Below are 20,682 nucleotides of genomic sequence, written 5' to 3'. Positions count from 1 at the left end.
TTGTAAATAATGTGTAAATTTTTTTTCTTAAACTCTTTTAATCTCAAAATTTTTCTGCTGAATTTTCAATCTCTTACTCAAAATTTCTGTTTACTTTTGATATATATTTAGAAAAATTACTTTACATAAGAGTTTATCACACCAAGTAACCAATCTAACATATTTTAAAATTATGTACAGTACAGTAAAAATAAAAAATTTTAAAAATGTCTTAGATTGGTCACTCGATGTGATATACTCCTACGTAACTATATAACTACCTTTAACGTTATATAACTGCCTTTGTAGTTATATAAATCAAATACTACAATATAACGAACACTAAAGCGAAAAGCATAAAATGTGTTTGGTTATATCAGCCTTCCATTGTTACGTTTATCGCGGTACTTGAAAGATACGCAATAATACAAGTTCATCCATCAAGTAGTAAGCAATTAAATCAGCCATATAATATCTTAAAATATTTAAGATATCATTTTTTCCTTAATATTAACTCTAAGGAACTGTACCATTCGCAGCCGAATATTAAAACAGTAGAGCGTTGTTTATCCGAAGGTCGGTTATCCGAAGGAATTCCAGTCGACAAATTTAAATTTTCGCCAGTGCTGTGGCGCTGCAATCTTTGGCTATGTCTTCGGCTACTCAAATATTTTACGTTTTTGATACTAAATTAACTTCTGAAGTATAATTTTTTATTGTTTTTATATTTTTCAATATATTTATTTTGTTTGTACAAAATAAAAAAATAATTTTTAACGATACAATAGTCTTAGTTAGGCTTAACATCGATGAAAATTCAACGCGAAGCTATACGCAACGGAGAAAAATTTCAACACGGGATAAATTAATATATTTTTTCGTACATAATTGGTTATCCGAAAAATAACTTATCCGAACAACCTCAGTCCCCAATTGATTCGGATAAACAACGCTCTACTGTAATTTGTTTTCCTTATTATTATTTCCTGTTAAACCAATAAATATAAAATATTGTTTGAAGTTAAATTTTGCAAACATTTTCTCTATGTTCAATTAATACTGTTGGATGTTATGCAATTTTATCAAAATTCTGTTGTTATATTTTAATGTGTCTTGCAACATTTCTCAATAATGTTTCCTCATTTTTAATTGTGTTTTCTCTTTTTATTACTTCAACACTTTGTTAAGCAATGCAAAAATAATTATCTAGATGATTACTGTACCAGATTGTTTGAATTATTTCAGTAATGCATAATCATAGTACATCCCTAAATAGGCAATGATACACAAATGATAAACAATGGAAAGTTTTTTTTTATTAAAAAGTTTCTTGAATATAAAATACTGTATACATCATTGAAATATTTTTTTAATGCTAAAATTTTGAGTGGAGCATATTTGAAATGAGAAAATCAGGATATTTATAGTTAATTATGAAGTCTTTGCTGCATTATATTTTTAACAATGTGTGTGTCAATATTATGGTTTTTTTTCTGAAAAAAAATCAAAATTTTTGTTAGTTTTAAATCATCATGAATATTACTTGATTAATGTAGAAATGGTATTTCTGAGCATATATCTTAATTTGAAAAAGTAGTGTGTGGTATGGGACAACTTCATATTAATTCAATATATTTGAGATCTGTTTCCTGGAGTATAATTATTAACATTTTGTTTGTTTATTGTTTATCTAGTGTGCAATATATACTATTTAATCAATTTAAAATTCAAATTTTTGTGAATTTTTCCAATTCTCATCAGTATGTCCTTACTTGATAGGTATTTAAAAGAAAAATTTTAAAGAGACATCAATTAGTACCTATATTAACTAACAAACTAAAATTTACATATAAGATAAAGAAAAAATGAATTCAGTGGGTGTAGTGTATGAATTAAATTGTAATAATAATTATTAATTTGTTGGGTTTAGTGGGTTATACTCGGTTGACACCGGTGGCTGTGTACTGCTGGACCAGAGTCAAGGCATAGCAAGCAAAACAAAACTAAAATTAAATAAGTGTGTCAGTGTCTGTATTCAGGAATTTCCTAACAATGTGGCAAGTATTTAATATAGTGGCCTGCTGTAGTGTGATGTATTTCTATTCAATTGTAATGTTTCTAGGCTTTTGTGTAGTGTGTGTGGTATCATACCTGTACAGGAGAGAACGACAGGTACAATAAGCACCCTATCCATCCTCCACAGATGCCTTATTTCCTGGGCGAGTTCTGTGTACTTGCTAATTTTTTCAGTGCATGTGTTTTGTACATTGTGAGTGTTTGGAATGGATATGTCTATAATGTATGTGATTTTATTGTGTTTGTCAATGAGTGTGATGTCTGGTCTGTTGTGGTAAACTGTTTTATCTGTGATTATGGCTCTGTTGTAGTACATTTTGTTTGTTGTTTTCCAATACTGTCTGTGGGATGTATTTGTAGTATATGTTCGTGGATGTCTAATAATTTGTGTTTGTTTGCAAGTTCTTGGTGCATTATATTTGCTACTTGATTATGTCTGTATAAATAATCTGTCTGTGCCAAGAGCTTGCACCCAGAAGTAATGTGTTGTATAGTTTCTGGCATGATGTGACATTTTCTGCATGTCATTTGTGAGTGTTGTATCTTTAGTATGTGTTTTCTGTAGTTTTTAGTACAGTGGGTGATCGGTTAACGAACGTAATCCGTTCCATGACTTTGTTCGCTATCCAAATTGTTCGTTAACCGATTATCGATTTACCATAGGTTTTAATGGGAATTTAATTAATTCGTTCTGGAGACCCCCAAAAATAAAAAAATATATACTTTCTTACTACGTTTATTTATATGTAATAATAAAAATACATATATACACAGTCTCGCATTTTTATTAGTCATATTCTTTCCATTTGAAAGGGTTAAAGAATCTGTATAATGTCGATCGCTTTTCTCTTTTCTTCACGATTTTTCGTAATGCATTGTAATTGTAGAGACTCCGAAGCCTCAACCTGGTTTGGATGCCATTCTAAGACCGTCGTTCTGACATCCTCCCACTTCTACAAAGAATCTTTAATAACAGATATCGGCATTAATCCTCTTTTTTAGAAGAAAATGTATCTCGTCGAGTTTCTTGGTGTTCTTCATTCGAGAGTTCTTGGCATTCTTCTGTCATCGGATCCGTTTTAGGTTACATTACGAACTCTTCGATGACCTGTTTACCTGTTACACCATATTGCCCAGCAACATTAGGCATCTTCTGCTCACTCTCTACCTTTGCTATTATACTCTCACCTTTTGAAAAGAAAAACAGACGCAAAACTTAACGAGTGCCTACCCGACAGTCTCGCGAATACACAAAAGAAAAAGTCAGAAAAATAAAAGGCTGGAATTACAAGGGAGAATTTCAAAGTTCAGAGGAATACTATCCGATCGGTATATACCGGCTTGAGCATCGATGTCGACGTCTCCCACACTCTGAAAAGTTTCGAATTGTTCAAAGACAAGGGAAGACCAGTGGGTATTCATTATTTTACGTCGCTTCTTCTTGTGTTTGTTCTGTGGGGTGTTCGTTATCCGATCATGTGTTTGTTGTCTGAACATAAAAATCCATCGCGAAAGTGTTCGTTATCCGATTTGTTCATTGTCCGATCTGTTCGTTAACCGATCACCCACTGTATTTATGACCTGATCCTGTATGGCAATCATGAATCCTTCCATCTCCCCAAAGAGGCATCTCCGATCTAACCAGCTGTTTGACGCAGTTTTGTCAACAAAATCCTGGGCCAAGTCATAAGGATGCCTGCCATGGAGTGCCTTTCGAGCCCACGATTGCTTGATGGTGTCTATTCTTTTTATGTGTTGTGTCATGTCTGTGTGATGTGAGTGTAAGTTTAATGGTGTGCTATTTGTCTGCTAGAGTTACTGTTTTATGTAATTGTGATGTTTCTTGTTTCCTATAGAAAAACTCTTGCAGTGACTATGTTTGTTTGTAGTGAAGGTTTACTATGTTGATCAGACCACGTCCGCCATCTTTACGTGGAAGGGTTAATCCTTCTGTGGCAGATTTACAATGATGATGATTATGCTTAGTAAGTGTTCTTTTTGTTTTCCTTTGGAGTTGCTCGAGATCTGTGTGAGTCCAATGTATAACTCCAAAAGAGTATGTGAGTACCGAAATAACATATGTGTTTATTGCTTTAACTGTGTGTTTTGCATTTAGCTGTGCTTTGAGAATAGCATTTAACCTACTTTGGTATTCTTTAATTAATCTTTGCTTTATTTGTTCTGTTAGTTTGGCCTGTTGGAATCCTAAATACTTGTAGAACTCGCCCTCTTCCATGGATTCAATAACGTCTCCATTTCCAAGTGCAAAATCTTCTTTCTTCAGGATTCCTTTTTCTATGTGAAGTGTTTTGCATTTGTCTAAGCCAAACTCCATTTGTATGTCTTTGGTGTATGAATGTGTGATTTGTAGGAGTTGATGAAGTTGTTTGTGTGGATGCATAAAGTTTTATGTCGTCCATGTACATGAGATGTGACAGCGTAAACTGTGTTGTTTTTTCATGCCTGATATTATAGCCATATTGCGTGTTGTTTAACATGTTGGATAATGGGTTCAGGGCTAGGCAGAACCAGAAAAAACTCAAGAAATATCCTTGAAAAATTCCTTGCCTAATGAATATTTGGTTTGTTTGTATGGAAGTGTTACTAACTCTGAGATGTTGTTTGTTCTCATAGTGTTTTGGAAGAATGTAATGAGTGAAGGATGTATTTTGTACATGTGTGGAATATGTAGCAGCCAACTGTGTGGAACACTGTCGAATGCTTTTCTGTAGTCTATATATGCCATGTGTATGTTTCTGTGTTGTTTGTGTGCTTGCCGTAAAATGACTGAATCTATGAGTAACTGTTCTTTGCATCCCCTGTGATTTCTACGGCAACCTTTTTGTTGTTCTGTAAGAATGTCATGTTCTTCAACATGTTTGTATATTTTGTTTGTGATACAGGATGTCAATAATTTGTAGAGTGTTGGAAGACATGTAATTGGTCTGTATTGTGTGGGGTCTGTGGTGGTGTTGTTTTTAGGTTTCATGTAGGTGATGTCGAGTAAGAAATTTTGGCATGTCTTGTGGATTGATGATGATGTATGTTAGATGTTTAGCTAGTTCCCGGTGCTGTGATGTAAATTTTTCATACCAGAAATTGTGAATGTTGTCTACACCAGGTGTCTTCCAGTTGTGTGTTCTGTTAACAGCGTAGCAGATGATGTGTACGTTTATTTCAGCACAGGGCATAGTTGGTATGTTGTGCAAGTTTCTGTTCTCCTCCTCGATCCAGCCTGCATCAGCATTGTGTGTAACAGCATTGGACCAAAGAGAAGACCAATAAGTTGCAAGTTCTTCGTCTGTTGGTGTACCACTGTGCTGTGTATCAGTGTTTGTTTTGGTACTAATTTGTCTGTAAAAGTTTTTTCGTTGTTTGTAAATAACATATTTTGTTGTTTTCATAGTGTACATGTTTTGTATCGTTTGAGTCTATGTGCTTTGGCTGCAAGTTTTTGTTTTAGTGTATTGATGTATTCTGTAATGTGTGTGTTGTTATGTTCGTGTTTTGTGTGTGTTTTGATTTTCTCGAAAAACATTTTCAAGTTGAGTTGAAATGTTTGAGTTGTTTCTTTAATTTGGGTGTTATATTGTTTTTAGTGTATTGTGTCAGCCTGCCTAATTGCTGTCTAATGTCATTTATTTGTGTTTCTATTCTTCTCTGCCAGGCAGTCTTGTGATAGAATTGTTTTGTGTGTATCTGTCTGTGATTGCATTTTCAGTCCATGGTGTGTCACTTCTGTGACTGCCCCAGCATAAACTAAAGTATGAATGTCTGAGAGTGTAGAAATTAAATCGATGTAGTGTGGTAGTGAGTGTTTACATAATTTAGTGTTTTTCCTACTACCTTTGACATGTTGATTTTTGGTATTCATGCTCTTTTGATAGAACATCAAAAGTAATGTATAATAAATCAAGATATACTGAAATATCACTTGAGAGAAATAATGAAAAAAGGAAAATAAGAGAGCATTTTTTTATTATAAAAACATTAAGAGAAAATATAAATTCATTATATTTAAATGTGTGTATAAATGTGTTGACATGAGAACTTGAATGTCATGGAGAAATTTTGTAAAGTGGCAGTTGTAAGTTGTTTAAAAAGTATTTATGTACCTTTGTATTTTTAGTTTTTATTGTTTGTAAGCAAAACTATATCATATGATGTGTAACGTAACAACATACTAATGAGGATTGGAAGATCAAAATGCATTTATGAGAAAAATAAAGGAAATAACAAAGTAATGGTTTTAAAGTTTTTAATTCTGGTTTATAGTTATTTTAATATTCACTTTGGGTGAAAAGTTAGGAAAGTGAAAGAAATTACTAAGTTCTATCAAAAATTTATATATTTCTAATACAGTAGAACCCCTCTATTCCGCCCTCGGCTAGTCCGTCGCTCCGGTTAATCCGACCATGGTCGTAGTCGAGAAACTTGTCCCGACTCGTCGGTGACTCACCGTCCATGGCGTTTTTCTGTGTTCGTTACAGTATATGTTTTACATAATGTGTACGTGTACAGTTTTGTGTGTGTTTTCAACATGTCGGGAGTGAAACGTAAACACGTTACTCTTTCATTAAATGAAAAATTAGCGGTGCACAAAGACTGGACAAAGGGGAAGATTGTTATTTTATTTTTTTCTGATAATCCGATTTTTTTTGCGTTCCGACCATACCCCCAGTCCCAAAGGTGATGGATTAGAGGGGTTCTACTGTATTTTAAGTAGTTTATTTCAACTTTGGTAAATACAGAAAGTTAAGAATAATTTTTCTTAATCTTTTTTAATAGATTTAAGAGCTGAGATGACTACAATACTTTGTAAAAAGAAAATACTCTCATTTAACTAAAATTAATATTAAGGCATAATATTTTTTATTGTGATTGTTAATTGATTGGAAATGAATTATCAATTACCTTAATAAACATATTTCTCTTAGTAACTAAAAAGAATTGTATGCTTTTGCTAGCTTCTAGAACCTAACTTTATGTTTTGTATTAGTCCTTTGTTTTCTATAGCACAGATTTGCATAACAGTGCATTTTTTCGGAACATTGTATATATACAAGATGCAGTGCCAAAATTTAGACAAATTACACATTTTTTTCAAACATATTTTTTATTGCGAAAAGGTTTACAAATTTTTTTTATCACATTGTTTGTAAGGCCATAAAGAATACATTTACTCAATATATCCCCCTCCTGCTTGAATGACTGCCTCCATTCTTGGTCTGAAGTGTGCGCAGACACACTTTAATGTGTCATGGTCCATATCGGCAAATGCCGCATCAATAGCAGCTGTCAATAATGCAAGGTTTGGAAAGTCCAAAGGATTCAAATCTGGACTGTTGGGAGGCCAGAATTCTTTCGACCAAAACATGATGATGTCCAACAACCAATTTTGCACCAAATGACTGACTCACTTTNAAATAATTTTTAACGACACAATAGCGAAGATTATTATTTAAAATAAAATTTTGTTAGGTTAACATCGATGAAAATTCAACGCAAAGTAGGTTAATAGTGATATACTAATATACTAATTACATGGGATATACTAATATACTATACTAATAATGTATTTTACATATTTTTCAGTTATCCGTTTTTTCAGTTATCTGACCAATCCCAGTCCCCAATTGAGTCGGATAATCGATGCTCTACTGTAATTTAATTCATATCTGCATACCATATTGGGATAACGATAAAATAAGACACACTACAACCAATAACTGGTATGAAGTACAGCTAAGCAATAAATAACAAATGTTTTCATAATATGAAAATATTAAATCTAATTTAACTAATTTTGGATTAATCAAAAATTAAAGTTATTAACACAAACACCAAAGAATTCAGTGTAAAGCAAAAATATTCTATGATACTAATATTTTCATTCATCTACAATGAACATCATTTGTGTTATTTGCTGCATATACAACCACTTTGATTTGTGATATGATGATGTCCAACAACCAATTTTGCACCAAATGACTGACTCACTTTTAATTATGCAAGACATGTAGCAAAGGTCTTCCTCAACGATTCTATGCATAGTTTTCTCACTCATACCAATAACTGATGACAATTTTCAGATTGACTGACCTGGATCCTCAAAAATCAGCTCCTGAGCCCGTTGAATGATTTTGGACATCCTGATAACATACTCCTTCAAATGAGTTTTCCTTGCCAGTGTTGTAAAACCTTTATTGGACTTCTCCAACTCATTGTACTTTGTGACGACGTCATACACAGTCAATCTCGGATACCCAAAGAACCGAATGATTTCTGTTGCTGAGCACCCAGTGCAAATACTTTCGATGATCGCAGCTCTTCGGTTATACTCTGCACTTGGTTTCAACATTGTGACTGTTTTGAGGTTATGATTTAGTATGTGTCAAGATATTTGAACACCAAGCACAACATCTACCGATGGTATAGGACAGCAGGAATTTGAAATTGAATTTTGTCTGGATTTTGGTGCTGCACCGTGGACAATGACACTACAGTGTAAATACTACAATACAGCTCTCCCTTGATAGTCCAACGTTTTTTAATCCGACATGCTCAGTAGTCCTATGCATCTCCCGTCAAGGTACCCGTTCCTATTATGTGTGTGCTTGCACAGAAGCATGTTGCGACGTGAATCTCCCCATCCAAATCTTACACGATGACACACATTTCGTGTGGTTTCTGTGAGCAGTTCTGTTCGAACAGTTCAAGTAGGGAATATTGTAAGCTACTGCTAGCAAAACAATGCAAAATATGTAATTATTTTCGGTAATCTGGACACTTTTGTTAATCCAACACCCCTTTGGTCCCATACATGTCGGACTATTAAGGAGAGCTGTAATATATTTTTCGAACACTGATTTTTATAAATATTTGTAAATTTTTAATTTTATATAAAATAAAATTTGACTATATTTCAGGTCGAATGGACTGAACCCTGGATAATAATCTTAATGATGACACATGGTTTTATTACATTTCTAACATTAGTTACTAGACATCATGGAAACTTTCAAGCAGGATTCTTTTGTATATTATGTAAGATTACATTTTATTGTTATATATAAACTAATTAGTGAAAATTGTTTATGAATTATTTTTATTGTATTTATGAACAGTTGCAGATAAGTTTAGAATTTGCCAGTGTAAAAATTACAGTAGAGCTTTAATTATTATGCCTTTTTGTCCTTTTTTTTAATAACTCTATTTAAAATTTATTTTGTATTACTAGTACATTCTATATATTAACAGGACTTATTTTACTGGAATTATGGATGCAGATATTTAGTCTTACAATTCAAAAATAATGTTCTGCATCCATAATTCCAGTATAATAAGTCCTGTTAATATATAGAATGTACTAGTAATACAAAATAAATTTTAAATTACAGTAGAGCATTGATTATCCGACCCCTGATCAACCGTCACATCGGTTAACTGACCACGTTCTAGTCGGGAAATTCAAATGTCTGCTGGTGATGCGGCGCTATAATATTTGACTATGTCTTGGCTACTTTAATATTATTTTTGTTAAATTTTTGATGTTTTAGCTGGCAACACTGGCTCGACCATGAAAGGGAGGCAAGTATTTAAACGAGGCTTAATTTTCTGATTATGAGTGGTTTTGTTTTGTAAGCAATAAAATAATTTTAAAATAATTTTTAACGACACAATAGCGAAGATTATTATTTAAAATAAAATTTTGTTAGGTTAACATCGATGAAAATTCAACGCAAAGTAGGTTAATAGTGATATACTAATATACTAATTACATGGGATATACTAATATACTATACTAATAATGTATTTTACATATTTTTCAGTTATCCGTTTTTTCAGTTATCTGACCAATCCCAGTCCCCAATTGAGTCGGATAATCGATGCTCTACTGTAATTTAATTCATATCTGCATACCATATTGGGATAACGATAAAATAAGACACACTACAACCAATAACTGGTATGAAGTACAGCTAAGCAATAAATAACAAATGTTTTCATAATATGAAAATATTAAATCTAATTTAACTAATTTTGGATTAATCAAAAATTAAAGTTATTAACACAAACACCAAAGAATTCAGTGTAAAGCAAAAATATTCTATGATACTAATATTTTCATTCATCTACAATGAACATCATTTGTGTTATTTGCTGCATATACAACCACTTTGATTTGTGATTTAATATATCAAAAGTTTATTATTAGTTTATATCAGTTAAACTAGTTTTTTGGAATTTTAATACAGAATTTTTTAATTACTAATTAAATAATTTAAAATTTATTTATGTATAATAAATTAATATAAACTTTAAACTTTAGTGTGAATAATGAAAATAGTTGTTTTTGTTCTTAATTAAATTGAATTTATTTACTTTATTTTATATACATACATATATTTTTAATCCATATTTTGTTTTGCAATTTATGCTGTTGATAATGAATTGCATTCAATCTGAAACAGGAATTAGCAAGCATTCAATAAATTAATAGATGTTTTTTTTAGCTATACTCGTCGTTTGTACTACAAATTCACTCACTCACTCGTTACATCAGTACAAAAAGTTTTGCTAGTAACAAGTGTTTAAATTCTTTTGATACTTAAGATGTCCTCAAGATAACATTAAATAGAAAATTATTGTATGTGAAGAGGGGGGAATTTTCAACAGAGCTATTTCCATGCTATTTTATGACTTTTATATTGTTTTTGTGATTTGTTAGCAGATACAACTTAATATTGATAAAATTGATTACAGTCTATATCTGTGGGTTCTTCATTCACAGATTTAGCCAATTGTAGATCAAAAATATTAAAATTCTAAAAACATTCCAAAAAGTAAAACTTGAATTTGCATGTATTTTAAATATTTTGTGTTGCTCTATGTATTTCTCTTTCAGGTCATTGAACAAAAGCAATCTGTAAATGTTGAAAGAAAAAAAAATGTTACATTGCTACTGTATAGTATGTAGTTAAGCTTGAGATGGTTAATCTATACTGAACATGTAGTCCTTTTCCTTGTTGTTATTTCTTGAACAATACAGTACATGTAATTACCCTTTGATTTGAAAGGGTAATTAATTCCTCAATTCTATTGTCTATATCAAAATTGCATTAACATAGATACCATATTTTGATTAAGTAGAGACAACTGGTAAAGCTGCATAAATTAAAACTTCTGCCACGTATATAAAGAGATTGCTGCAGTTAATTTCACGTATTAATCAAATTCTGTGTTATGCAAGGGATGCCATAATTATGTACATAACATTTACATTGTATTAGGTATTTTAAGTCATCTAGAGATGATTTAAAGTATAACTTATAGAAGAATGTGTGTAGATTATATGCAGATACTATGCCAGTTTATATAAAGAAATTGAGCATATATGAATTTCAGAATCTTACTTTTTCCAGTACACAATTTTATTATAACACAAACATTTTTGGTCTTGTTTAGGGACCTGCATCAGGATTTCAAACAAAAAATTGAGTATAATAATAAAATTGTTTGCTGGAAAAAGTAAGGAAGATAGTCTCTTATTGTTTATAAGAAACTTCCAACTTTTGAGGAGTCTTTATATGCATCATGATTTCAAATTAATTTTGGTATATGCAATAAATTTTATAAGTATTATACTGTAAATTCATAATAATCGCTGATAAAAGTTTGAAGTGTTGAAAATTTAATATATTAAACTGAATACAGTAGATCCCCCTATAAGACGGGTTCCTATAATTACGATTCCTATAAGACGGCGAAAAAATTGTGGCAGTATCCGTAAACAACGGTAAAAAAAAAACTCCTATAATTACGTAAAACGTCATCAGGCAGCCGAACTACTTTCCGCCGTCCAACGCCACGCTACGGACAGTTTAGGCGGGTAAATTGAGTTTAGTATCATCTGTACATATAATTATATGTAAATTAGGTACTGTATATATAATTATATATTAACTTAATTTATTGTAACTTTATTATAATTATATATATACTTTCCGCCGTCTAGTGCCACGCTACGGAGAGTTTAGGCGAGCTATTGTCTGTACAGTATGTAAATTAGGTACTGTAAGTCTAATACAGTACTGTAATTTTATACATTTCTTGTGAAAGAAACATTTCTTATTCAACGGCGATTAAAATTATTTATATTAATGATGTCTCCAAAGTTCAACGAAGTTTTCGCAGAAAAATAACATCAGAAATTGCGGCCGCGGTTTGCTGCGCTGTTCCGCGACGAAAACAAGCTTGAGCAATGGTGATGTCGAATGGTGCACACTCGGTAAGTAATCCTACAATTTTTTGTTTATAGCGTAGTTTATACAGATTATTTCCAAAAATATATATGTATTTTGGAAATGTTGAGTCGGATTAGTCTAGAATCGATTAATTTTATGGAAGAAAACCTTTCAAACAGCCGTAGTTCGTAAACTTCACATGTGTCGGGCTGTGATTCCTACAAAATTGATTCATAAAGAACGGAACCTATCTACCGTCTTATAGGGGGATCAACTGTATAATCAATGGTTTTAATGTAATTATAAAAGTTCTTTTATACCGATGGCATTATTCCAAAAATAGAATGTCTAATTTATAATACAACCAATATTAAATATAAATAATAGAGTAATAGCAAGGAATCAAATATAAAAGCACATTTCTATGAATTTCTTAATTTATAGGATGGAAATGTATTTTCATGACACTGTAAATTACAGCTAATAATACCTTTATTCATTTGCAATTATTAAACTATTAAAATACGTATATTAAACTAGATATTAGAAAAATCTGGATGTATTATATAGTAAGTCTTCAATGTTATTTTGTTATAAAATTGATGAGAAAAAATAATTTATAATCCTTTACAACTGTTGTTCTCTTAATTATTATTGAATTTTCTTTATAAACAATAAAAATTGATTCTTTGAGATGCGAATTTAAAACTGGAGGTTACAGAAACTAATCCAATAAGAATAATAACCAAATTCTTCTTCCAAAATCTGATTTAACAGTTTTTATATATTATACTTTCACCTACTTTGAAATGTAACCTATATCCACATTAACAATACATAAGGCATCATTTAATGTCAATGTAAGTTGTAAATAAACTTGCCCTGTTTGATTTTGCCATTTTAAATTTATGCAGTGCTCTCTGCAGTTTGTTGGAATTGCCAATTGTCTGTACTTGAACTGTGTGGTGGTAGGAGATTCTTACATTTTTTGCTTTGCAAACATTCTTAATTAATAATCTTTACCATCATCAGTGATGAGGATTAAATTCTTTTTCCCCCCATACCACCCATTACCACTATGACTGCCATCACTCATTGATATTCACAAAAACTTGGGTAATTAATTAGTTTACTTGTTTATATTAATCTTTCTTAATTGTATGAATAGCTCAAATTTATTTCAATGTTTAATATTAGAAGTGCTTTGGGTCTTAGAAGTTTGGTGATGTTTTTGTGAACAGAAACATGCCACAAGATCTTAACTCTTGTTTTTATCAATTGGCCTGTGGTAAAATTGGTTTTGTTATATATGATTTTGCTTAAAGTTGCAGTTTCCAAGAACTTATCAGCAATAATAAGTGAGGACTTAATATACTTTTATAATTTACAATATTCGTTGTTTTTTTAATAGATGATGATAAATTGATTAGAAATTTGTCATTGAAATTTCATAAAAATTTATTAGAAACTATTTTGTATTCTTAGTGGAAAGCTTATAGTAATTGTGACATAATTTAAATTGATCTGTAATTAATCAAAATTGATTTCTGTACTTTAGAAATTATAACTGCTTATTTAGGAAACCAAAAATTCCATAATAAAATATTTTGGGTTTTCTGAGTAAGCAGTTATAATTTCTAAATTAATAGTGCCAAGCTTTAAGGAACACCTTAATTCATATACAGTACATTATTCATTTAAATTTGCTAATTTAAATTTTTTTATAATTTCTTGCTGATTTAATTTATATATTATTTTGTAGATATAGATAAAACATATTTTGGAATATTTTCATGTAGAAATTAGATTTATTTCTTGTAAGCTGTTAGTTTTAATCAAGCAATGCAATAATTATTATTCATACATTTGTTTCATGCATTAATTTTCTCAAATGAGTTAGTTTGTAAAAATCTCTTTGATGAAAAATATTGAAGTAATAAAATATAAGGGATCTTTCATCAATATTTTTGATTAATTGACTTTAAGATTCCATTTAAAAACTTTTTTAAAGCATTTTTATTTTATTTCAAAACATTATTTTATTAAATGATACCTACTATAACAGGTTTTAAATTTTAATAGTTAATTCTTTAAAAAATTCATTGTCTAATTATTAGTGTATGAAGCACATTTAACAAGGAAATATGAATTTATTGAAATGCAAAAATTTATTTTTGAAATGAATTTTATTTTTTAATTATAAACAATTATTATTGATTAGATAAGTTTTTAATTCACATTAAATATATTTTACAGTATTACTAGTGTATTTCTCTGAAACACTAAATGAGATTGCTGCAAAAAATTGGAAGTAAGTTCAGTAAGATTTTACTTAATTTAAATAATTTTCAAATAATATTTTAAGTATAATTTGAGATAAAAATTTTAATTGCTTAAAAAATTACATCTAAAGTAATTTATTTTTAATTAATGGTGTTTATTATTGTTTATTTAAATGTTTATAAAGTAAAATATTTTCAATAGGTATTTTGCCAGACATCAGTATTTTGATAGCAGTGGATTATTCATATCCATTGTTTTCTCTACACCATTACTTTTAAATTGTCTTGTGATGGTTGTAAGTAAAATTTTTTTCATATTTTATATGTTATAATAATAATAATTTTGTAGAAATTATTATAAATCAGTTTACTTTTAGATTTTTAAATTTTATTATTTTTTTATTTAAAGTTTTTATTTTTTTGCTCAACATGAGGGGAAGAAAATAATTTATTATTATACAGTATTTAGTGGGTTATACTTTGTTGATACTGGTGGCTGTGTACTTTGCCAGACCAGAGTCAAGCAAGCAAAAACTAAAATAAGTGTCTTTCTGTATTCAGAAATTTCCTAACAATGTGGCATGTATTCAATATAGTGGCCTTCTGTAGTGTTATGTATGTATTTCTATTCAATTGTAATGTTCCTAGGCTTTTGTGTAGTGTGTGTGGTATCACACCTGTACAGGAGAGAATGACAGGTACACACAACTTTAATACATGCATATATAAATAAAAATTAAAATATCCATTTAATAAATATTTAACACCTTTATAATGCTGAGAAATATTTATTAAAACACAAACGTTTTCAGTCTAATGGAATAGGCCATCATCAGGTAACAGGCTATCAAACTTTGAAAATTGTGTTAAACAGAACTTTTGAACATTACAAATTCAAAATTAAATAAATTAACCAATCACTATACAAAATAACTATAATAAATAGATTGAATCCATATTAATATAAATAATAAAGTGTGATATAAAACTAAAAACAAAAATAAACCTAAAAGATTAAATGCACAAAAGGATTAAATTCATAAAAATATATATAGCAAAAAGCATTGCATTAAAAAGGTAGATAGTAACTAAGAATTTGTGTGTTTTAACTTCTCTTTTTTACAAAGAACTTCCATGCTGAAGCTAAACCATCAGCATCCCTTGCATTGATACAGCCATCCCTTAATTTACTCTTATAAATTTCAATTTTTTCATGTTGCAAAGCCAACGATGGGGACCGTAACGTCTTGAGAATAGATGCTTCATTCCATTTAACTACTGAAGCCTCCGCTTGTGCCATACTTGACAAAACCATGGTACATTGTGCTTTACTAATGTCATATCTGTATTCTTTAAGCCTAATAACCAAATTCCGTCTAGTGACTCCAATATAGTCCTTCATAATTCCTAGCTGTTGGTTTTCAAAGGGAATTTTATACATGCCTGCTGTTTCTTCTTTCTTAAGCTTGTCCTTATCGTTTCTAAGAATACTATATAAATTAGGACCTCTTTTGTAAACAATTTTGGAGTGTTTTCTGTCTGAAACTTGCTTCATGATGTCCCTGAAGTTTTTATTATATGTAAATTTGATGATCTTAAATTGATCTGCTCCAGTTCTTAATCTCTTGCCTCTTTCATAATTTTTTATTAGCCCTTCAATTGTACTTTTGAGGTAACTCAAATTTGAAGCTACTTCCTTAATTCTGTCCATCTCTTTAATCCTGTCCAATACATTGGAGCAATAAGTAAATGCTCTCCTAATGAGTGCACGAAATGCTGACATTTTGTATTCATGCGGGTCATTCGAATTAGCTGGTATGTAGAGAGGATTGTGCATAGGTTTTATGTAAATGTTCATTTTTATGCAATCTCCTTTTAATTGTATGTCTGTATCTAGAAAATGTATTCTTTCGTGACTCTTCTGCTCTAGTTTCAGTTTCAAACCATTGTTGGTGTTGTTAATAACCTGTATAAACTCGTGTATTCTTTCACCGTTTCTCCATATAATGCACACATTGTCCACATATCTTTTGTAGATTATAATATCTTTTTTGAAGCTATTAACAACTTGCTTTTCTAAGTTGCATAAAACCAGTTCGCATAACAACCCTGACATTGGGCTTCCCATAGGTACGCCTTTCTTCTGTCTGTATATCTGCTTGTCATAGCCGAAGAAGGACTCATAACATATCAACTTGGCTAATTCCTTCAAATCATTCTCAAATGCACCAACTTCCGGGTTTATGCAGAGCATAAATTTGATTAAAGCTTCATAACAGGATTCTATCCTTACCGATGGATACAGGCTTTCAAAATCCATAACGGACCCAACTTCTTCATCCATTAAACTTAACTCTTGTAACTCCTTAACGACATTGGTCAGGTTATGTGCAACAAGATCACTGTTACATAATAGATCTGAAATGAATATGTAAACGTTTTTCCAAAATGTACGTGGGCCCTCTGCATTTCTCCACCACTGGTCTGACCTCTTTGCCTTCCTTATGTATTTTTGCAAAGGCAAATATTCTTGGAATTGCTGGGTTCGGGTTATGAGATCGTTTAAGAAAAGTTAATGTGGAACTTAATGGAGCTTGTTCAAGTTTTTTTTACTCTTCTGTCTATGTTTGAGACAATGCTTTTATTTACCTGCTGTCTATGTATTGTGACAATGCTTTTTATTCTGTTCTTCTGATATATTCTTCCAAGGCTTTGTTATAGCTTTTTCTTTCCATTATAACCATATGTTTACTCTTGTCCACTCGTGTTAGGACCAATTCGTTGTCATTCAACCACTGTTTTTCATGTTTTAGTTGTTTTATTTCCTTGTTCTTCATTCTGCAGGTGCGATCCCTAAGAACAGTCTTCCATCGGAAAAAATCCCTTTCTAACTCATTAAATTCTAATAATCCTCTCTCCATTTCCACTAATGAAGTTTGCCATAAGTTTTCCGTCTTCCGGAACAAAGTTAGGACCTTTTTGTAGAATTTCCTTGATTTCAGTTGGGATGTGAACTTGGTCCCATAAAACAAAAGGCGATGGGTTTACATTTGTTTTTTTCTTTTTTGGTACTTGCTTACTCAAGATCCATGTCATTTTCTTGATATATCTTTTCCTTAAACTTTTTTTACCTTTTCTGTCAACATGACCACTTTCGCATTAAATTCATTGAGACTTCCCAGGTGGTTAATATATATTTCATTTTCTAATGCAATGAGATCTTATAATATTCCATACCTTTTATTTTTTGTGATTCTGATGGATTTACATAGACAGTCTTTTCTAATTTTTTCTTTCAACAAAGTACATTCCTTTGGAATATATATTCTATAAATAGACATTGGGAAAATCTTGTTAAGTAGACATTGCTTAAGAAATTCCAGCTTACTATCCGCCTTTATTAACTTCAATACCAATTTCCTATATTCCTTATATTTCCTGGCCGGTGTCGCCATATTGGCAATAAATTGAATATCAACTCAGCTTCTTTTAAAACATTTAATAAACATTTAACACCTTATAATGCTGAGAAATATTTATTAAAACACAAACGTTTTCAGCCTAATGGAATAGGCCATCATCATCCATATTAATATTTATATTAATATGGATTCAATCTATTTATTATAGTTATTTTGTATAGTGATTGGTTAATTTATTTAATTTTGAATTTGTAATGTTCGAAAGTTCCATTTAACGCAATTTTCAAAGTTTGATAGCCTGTCACCTGATGATGGCCTATTCCATTAGGCTGAAAACATTTGTGTTTTAATAAATATTTCTCAGCGTTATAAGGTGTTAAATGTTTATTAAATGTTTTAAAAGAAGCTGAGTTGATATTCAATTTATTAAAATATCCCTATGATATTACTTAAACAAACCATGTATTTATCACCATAAAAGAAAAAATGGACAAAAAGTACACTTTGAAATAATTTATTTACAAAGATTCCTGAAATAGGATGTAATGCCAAATGATTCAAAAAATAAATTGCTATGTTTTTAATAATGACTATCTTCCCAACTCCTACTTGTCCTACTTTTTGTTAAAATGTCCTACTTTTTGGATGTAAAATTATTAATAAATATATTTTTGTAATGTTTGGCCATTTTGACTGGATCAAAAATTATTTATAGATTTGTTTTTAAAACTGCTATAGCTCTTTTAATCTTAGTTTTGTATCTACATTGCACAGAAATACATCTCACATATATAACAGGAATTTTAAAACTAGTCAAATTATGTAAATTTTTTCACCTCCCAGTGTGCCAAGAAAAAATGAACATTTAAGATCAAAAATGTTTTATTTTCAACAGTTAGCCTTTTTAGCTACTTTTTTACATAATTACTATTTCAATTTAGGCTTTTATCATATTATGGAATCAGTTTTCTATATCTTTATTAAAGAAAGTAGCTATGTAGTTGCTCAGCCAACCTTTCACACTAGACTTTCGTTACCTTGGAATCATTCCCTTTTTCTCACTGCTTCATGTAAGTGAACAGCTGGAAATCACATAATCCTGAGTCTGGACTGTGTTGCAGATTATCAAACACTTCCCTGTAAACTTCTGGTGTTCCCATGTCTGTGTCACAGTGTGAGGATAAGCATTATGTTGGAGGACAATACCCAATGATAACATTTTCTTTTCTTATTTTTTATTGCCCATTGTAGTTATTGAAGAGTCACACAGTATACAGCTGCAATGATGGTCATCCAGACTTCATGAATTTGGTCAACAAAACTCTTCAATTCCAAACTCAGTTGTCATAAGCTTTTTGTTAATTGTCTGCTTGAACTCTCTTGGAAGTTAAGACCCAGTGGTCATCCACTATTTGGTCTCTTGTCTCTACATTTTCAAACTTGACCCATTGCTTGTCGTCCATCACTGTCTTGTCCAAAAACTCATTGCCTTCTGCATGGTAGCACACCACAGAAATGTCAAGGTTAAGTCAATTTATTGCATTTTATGATTATCACTGAGTTTCTCTGTTACAATGTGGTAGAGAGCTGACCTTTATTTGAGGAATTCAAAGCAAACATGATCTTTCAATTAACTATTAATTCTCGAGTTCTATTAATGATCATGAATTTTTGTCTAGAACATTTTTTTCATGGTATGCATATTTTCAAGATATTTTGGGTGACTAATTAAAATGTGACACCCTCTGTATTGATGGATTTACATCTAAATCATAGTCATAAATTAGCATAATTCAATTATTTTTTCTACTTTATCTTGGCAGAATTAATATTTCACTGTAAAATTTGAAAGTACACTATGCATATTAGTAATAAATTTAAGTTTTAGTTCTTAATTTTTACTAATAAAAAAATTTCTTTTTTATAATTAGATGGTTTTTTTTTTCTTAGGGCCAATGGCTATGGACATCCGGTAATCTTATGGTAAAATTAAAACAAGCCCAATTGAGGAAAGAAATAAAAGAAAAAGAACTAAATAAAACATCATCTATAAAAGATGGTGATATTTTAAAAAAGAATGAATGAGTTAGTCAGTTTTCTCTCTATTAATAATACTATTGCCTAGATCTAATTTGCCAATTAAAGAACTGCTACTATAAAGCAGATCTCAAAAAATATCATATACATTTTAGATGTATATTAAAAATACACTTATTATTTTTTTTTTAATGGGATTGTAGTGGCTGCCTTTCTTAAAAAATGAAATGTATGTAATTCTAATTTTGTTTTCAAATTTGACAATATTGGATTGTTTCAATATACTAAAACTTTATATTCTATTTTAGAAACATATTTTGCATTTTTAAAATTATTTTAATTGTGAATAATTTATATGTTATGATAAATATTTTAATATTGGCAGTTACGTTTTCAATGAAAATTACATCCTTTTTTTAAATTGTGTATATTCAAAATTCATTTATAAAAAAAAAGTAGAAAAACTTGCAAAAAGTTTATTATTGAAATTCAAAGCATTAAATTAAAAAGAATTTATTTTAAAACATTTCATATTGTTAAATTCATTATACAGAAAAAGCAGTTTTCATATTTTAAATATATATTCACTTTCAATTTTTAGAAGTTAAAAATGCCTTAAAATAGCAAAATATCAATCAC

The 20,682-nt window shown here is 30.3% G+C and overlaps 1 protein-coding gene across 1 annotated transcript in view; it reads left to right on the top strand.

Moving 5' to 3' along the window:
* LOC111626439 (transmembrane protein 18-like) overlaps window positions 1-20,392 on the top strand; it is a 24,541-nt gene extending 4,149 nt beyond the window's left edge. Inside the window, exons 2-5 of the mRNA XM_023369810.1 lie at window positions 8,985-9,102; window positions 14,559-14,613; window positions 14,787-14,880; window positions 19,957-20,392. Coding sequence (XP_023225578.1) covers window positions 8,985-9,102; window positions 14,559-14,613; window positions 14,787-14,880; window positions 19,957-20,091 — 402 coding nt within the window. The 3' untranslated portion in view covers window positions 20,092-20,392. The remainder of the gene's footprint in view (window positions 1-8,984; window positions 9,103-14,558; window positions 14,614-14,786; window positions 14,881-19,956) is intronic.
* Window positions 20,393-20,682: the final 290 nt, after the last annotated feature.

Source organism: Centruroides sculpturatus, unplaced genomic scaffold, assembly GCF_000671375.1.
Source record: "Centruroides sculpturatus isolate CEXI.00-Female unplaced genomic scaffold, Cexi_2.0 scaffold313, whole genome shotgun sequence".
NCBI classification, from domain to species: domain Eukaryota; kingdom Metazoa; phylum Arthropoda; class Arachnida; order Scorpiones; family Buthidae; genus Centruroides; species Centruroides sculpturatus.
The sequence above is the reverse complement of the archived record's forward strand: the minus strand, read 5'-3'. Positions and strand labels throughout refer to the sequence as shown.